The sequence below is a fragment of the Phoenix dactylifera genome, chromosome 6 (assembly GCF_009389715.1).
Source record: "Phoenix dactylifera cultivar Barhee BC4 chromosome 6, palm_55x_up_171113_PBpolish2nd_filt_p, whole genome shotgun sequence".
In the NCBI taxonomy this organism is placed as follows: Eukaryota; Viridiplantae; Streptophyta; class Magnoliopsida; order Arecales; family Arecaceae; genus Phoenix; species Phoenix dactylifera.
In genome coordinates, this window is record NC_052397.1 from 9,441,881 (window position 1) to 9,446,278 (window position 4,398).

The 4,398-nt window shown below is 43.0% G+C and overlaps 1 protein-coding gene across 1 annotated transcript; it reads left to right on the forward strand.

The window, feature by feature from the left end:
* Positions 1 to 510: 510 nt before the first annotated feature.
* On the forward strand, positions 511 to 3,895 carry LOC103721637 (SEC14 cytosolic factor). The gene is made up of 7 exons (XM_008811922.2): positions 511 to 846; positions 976 to 1,093; positions 1,427 to 1,515; positions 1,665 to 1,711; positions 1,810 to 1,898; positions 2,744 to 2,877; positions 2,955 to 3,895. The coding sequence occupies exons 1-7, from the start codon at positions 751 to 753 to the stop codon at positions 3,642 to 3,644; spliced, it is 1,263 nt and encodes a 420-aa protein (XP_008810144.1). The 5' UTR covers positions 511 to 750; the 3' UTR covers positions 3,645 to 3,895.
* The last annotated feature ends 503 nt before the right edge of the window (positions 3,896 to 4,398 follow it).

Consider the following 4,398-nt stretch of genomic DNA (forward strand, 5'->3'; position numbering starts at 1 on the left):
AGTCCCTGCGGCTCCTCCGACATACGAAAAAACATTGACCCCTTGCGGTTCAACTATCAGCAGGAATGCCATTCATGGGGTCCACATGGACTTGGACTCAGAAGGCGAAGTGAAATTAACGAATTTGGCCATTATATCACAACATCACGAGACTAATCATAGCCGTGTGATGCGATAATCCTCTCTATTTGCCTTCTTAGAAACAAAACGGCAAGCAAATGAAGTGTTAAAGGATGAATGGCGGTTGTTATCTTTAAACAAAAAGGATGGATGATTGGATGGTGGTCCATAAAACGAAATCGATCAAAATAAAAATAAAACTGGAGAAAGTAACAGACAAACGTTAACGGTAACGGGTCTATTTTTGCCGTCAGCAAATGACGATAGTACTGTGTGCCACTGCCAGTCTGCCACTTGGGTTAAGGCCCTACTGCCACATAACGGCTTCCGTCAGCCCCCCGTTTTAAATACCTCCCACCCTCACTTCTGTCCACTCTCTCTCCCTATCCCTCCTACTTCAAGCATCGTCGTTTCTTAGCTCCAGCTCCCCTTCTCTCTCTCTCTCTCTCTCTCTCTCTCTCTCTCTCTCTCTCTCTCTCTCTCTCTTTCTCTTTCTCTCTCTCTCGAGTAGTGTCGTTTCTGAGTTCCAGGCGACCCTGCTCTTTCTCCTGATGGAGGAATAGCAGATCTTGGGTCAGTGTTAAAACTCTACTTATTGTTGTTGTGATAGCTTTCTTTGGAGGGAGATAGATGGGAACGGAGAGGAAGGAGGCCATGGCCAAGAGAGAACGAATCGAGGCAGTTCTCAATATATTAAAGAAACAAGCTCCTCTAACGGTGAAACAGGTGCAAAATTTTGAGTCATTCTTCTTGCTTGTTTATACTTTTTTTTTTGGGATAAAGCTTTAGAATGTTTGTTTGTTTTTTTTTTTTTATTTATCCTCTTCTAATTTGGCTTGTGTTGGGTTTTGGCAGGAGAAGTTCTGCAACGATGCATGTGTGGAACGGTTTCTGAGAGCCAAAGGAGACAATGTGAAGAAGGCTGCCAAGCATCTGAGAACAGTACTTAGTTGGAGAGAAAGCATTGGAGCTGGTAGATTCTCCTTCCTTTTCTTTTTTCTTTTTTTTTTTTGCGCTAAATTACTTATAAATGAAGAAAGAATATAGCCTTATTTTTTATTAAAATGCCTTAGAATAGCTTTCTCGGATTTGCTATTAGCTTCTTTTGAATTTATTCGTTTTTGCAGATGCTGTTTTGGGAATCTTCTTTTTTTTCTTGTTTTCTTTATCACTTTTCGTTGTCTTCTTGTCCCAAAGCGATGATTGAAGCAATGAATTTTTTCAAAAAACATTTTCTTTTGTAAATAAGGGAACTCCTTTTCTTTTATTCTGAAGACTTTACTTTTTTTTTAATAATAAAAAACAGAGCATTTAATAGCTGATGAGTTCTCCGCGGAGCTGGCTGAAGGCGTGGCGTACGTGGCAGGTCACGACGACGAGGCCAGGCCTGTCGTGGTACATCCCAACTCCATCCAACGGCTTCCATTTTTAAGTCTTTTCGTGAACAGAGAACCGGGCAATAACTTGAATCCTATTAGCCGCTTCAACTCTATTACTTGTTTTCTTTTACTCTTATTTTCTTTGCTAATATATATTTTTTCCAGGTTTTTCGCATAAAGCAAGATTATCTAAAATTCCGTTCTCAAAAGATGTGAGAGCCAAACCCCTGCATACATTTCCAGCTAACTATTTTTGTTCCTTTCTTTCCTTTTTATCTCTTTCTTTACCGCTCTCCCCTCTTCTTTTCAGGCTTGTGCGCTTGTTGGTTTTCACGTTGGAAGTGGCCATTTCATCCATGTCCAGATTTGTGGGCCAATTCGTCCTCCTCTTTGATGCCAGTAAACCATCATAACCCATTCTTTTAAATAAATAGAAATGAGGTGACAGAAAATGCTGAAAATGAATACATCATATTTTGTCCGTGATTACCAAAGTTTGCATTTGAAAAAGCAATAAAAGAAATGGAAGCTTTCACCGAACTCTATAGTTTGTTCATGCATCCATCCTCAGGCCTTTTTTTTTAAAAAAAGTTGGTGTGTATGCAGAGGATTTTTGAATTTACGGACCATTATTTTTTTTAAGGTAAACAACTTGCATCTTATTTTTTGTCAATTTGTTTCTTCAGACTTGGTTGTTGACTAAAATATCACAATAATTAGTGTTAATTAATTAAGCTGGGTTCCACCCAAATTTAAATGCATATATACTTCGGATACACAAATGAGAGAATTTGGATACATCAGTTGAGGCATGTGCAGAATGCCAGTGGCTTAGTTACTGGACGGTGGGTGAGGGGGTCAGCAGCACTCCAACCGTGCAGCAGAACCCTGTCTCGCACCCACCCAGTTCCAACCCTGGCCAAATTTGTCCCAAAATATACGGATTCCGAGAACCCTTCTTCAAATATGTCATCACTGTATTTGTCTGCAGAGTGGGGGAGATTCTGTGCTGCGGTCCCCAGCCAAACACTAGCAAATTTCAAACCAACCATTCGACACTCTCTCGATGCTATCTACGAGCTTTGTTTATTCTGTTTCCCGCTCTAATCTTCAAATAAATCAATCCATTAATTAGTAATAATCTAAGACAGACAGAAAGAGATATCTTTAGTTGCAGAGTGAGCGAATTTTAGCTTTAGGACTATTATTGAGTTGAATGTAATGCGGCGTGCACAAATGGGCAGGCTTTTTCAGATCAGGCTCGGCTTTCCTCAACTTGTTCATGGGCATTTTGAAGGTTATCTCAGACTACTACCCTGGTCGGCTCCACAAGGCTTTCGTGATCGACCCCCCTTCCTTCTTTGCCTATCTCTGGAAGGTAACATATCTACTTGAATGCCTCCAGGCTAATATTAATGAGAGAGACCTGAAAGCGTTGTGTTGTAATTCTTGCAGGGCATCCGTCCATTTGTGGAGCTTTCAGCGGCCACCACTCTGGTATCCTCCCTTGACTTCGAGGACTCGCTGGAGGACAACAATACGTTCGCGTCGTACCCGAGGGCCACCTCCCTTCGTTTCGACCCGGCCACCACCAAGTTCGGCGGCGGATCCACGTCGTCGCGCTTCTCCTTCACCGTCTCCCACTTGGATTCCCTCAAGCCTTGGTACCTCTCCACCACCACTACGCGAACGGTGGTTCCCACTGCCAGCCCCTCATTGATTGGTGCTTCGCCGCTCAATGCTCGATCCTTCTCCTTCGCCTCCCCGGCGGCGAGATCGACTCCAAATAGAGGGAGAGGCATGGATTCCATCAGCAGGAGCATACCATCCACTCCCTCTTCATGCCCACCGCCAAATCGTAAACAGCAGCCGCAGCAGCAGCAGCAGCAGCCGAGGACACCGAGGCCGTCGTTCTTGCAGTCTCCAGCAATGCTCTTCTCCTTTAAGAAGGAGGGGCAGGCGAGCAGAGGAGGGCGAGAGAGGGAGTCATTCCTGCCATTCCTCAGGTTCTACCGGAGGCCATACGACGAGATGATATATCGTGCAAAGATGCGACCTCCCCTAGGTGGCCTCATCTCCATTGTTTCCCCACACAAGCAGCAGCAGAACCGCAAACCCGTTGCCCAACATCACCAAAGGATCTAAGATCCTTAATTGCATGTACTCATCATCGTCGTCGTAAACTACATTAGTAGTATTATCAGTGAGCAGCAATATTAGACACAATAGCAGCTGTGATATTCGTAAAGGATGTAAAATAATGGTGTGGTTTAGGTTTTAATAAATTCTAGCATTACGTAGAACGCAGATGGAGTGGATGGATTATTCTCATTAAAAGAAGAAATCATGTTGACTTACCTTGCTATTGCACAATAATTATAGTGTCCTTTTCTTTACTTGGTCATGGTGAACTCACGTGCTGTACCTATCTGGCTGATATTGGGCTCTGGCGCCTATGTCTTGGATTTTTTGCTGGATGCACCGATTGCTGTCGCCCATTGCCAGAGAACTCTAGGAGGCAGTAGGAGATGGTACTGTACCATATATGTACATGTGGCCTTTAATCAATATTCACCGTAAAGGCTATCAAACCAGCCTGCTGGGTTGCCAACCTTGCAACTAGTGAAGATGGATTCTTTTTTTTTTTTTAATTTCTGGGCTCGTGTCTAGATCGGCTAGGATCTATATATGCCGAATGTAGCCAGGGGTACTACCTCTCCCTTTCCTTACGGGAAAAGCACCAATGTAACCACTCATCATCTCGTCGACAACCAGCTGTAATATAGCAAAAATATATAGTCCTTTCACTGTTCATCTAAATAAACGATATACTTCAAACAAAAAATATAAATTAAAATGATCACATATCACTTCACACACACGCACACACACATATATG

Coding starts and splice junctions, on each gene's coding strand:
- LOC103721637 (XM_008811922.2), top strand. CDS start 751: ATGGGAACGGAGAGGAAGGAGGCCATGGCCAAGAGAGAACGAATCGAG. Junction 1,094..1,426: donor GAGAGAAAGCATTGGAGCTG/GTAGATTCTCCT, acceptor AATAAAAAACAG/AGCATTTAATAGCTGATGAG. Junction 1,712..1,809: donor AAATTCCGTTCTCAAAAGAT/GTGAGAGCCAAA, acceptor TCTTCTTTTCAG/GCTTGTGCGCTTGTTGGTTT.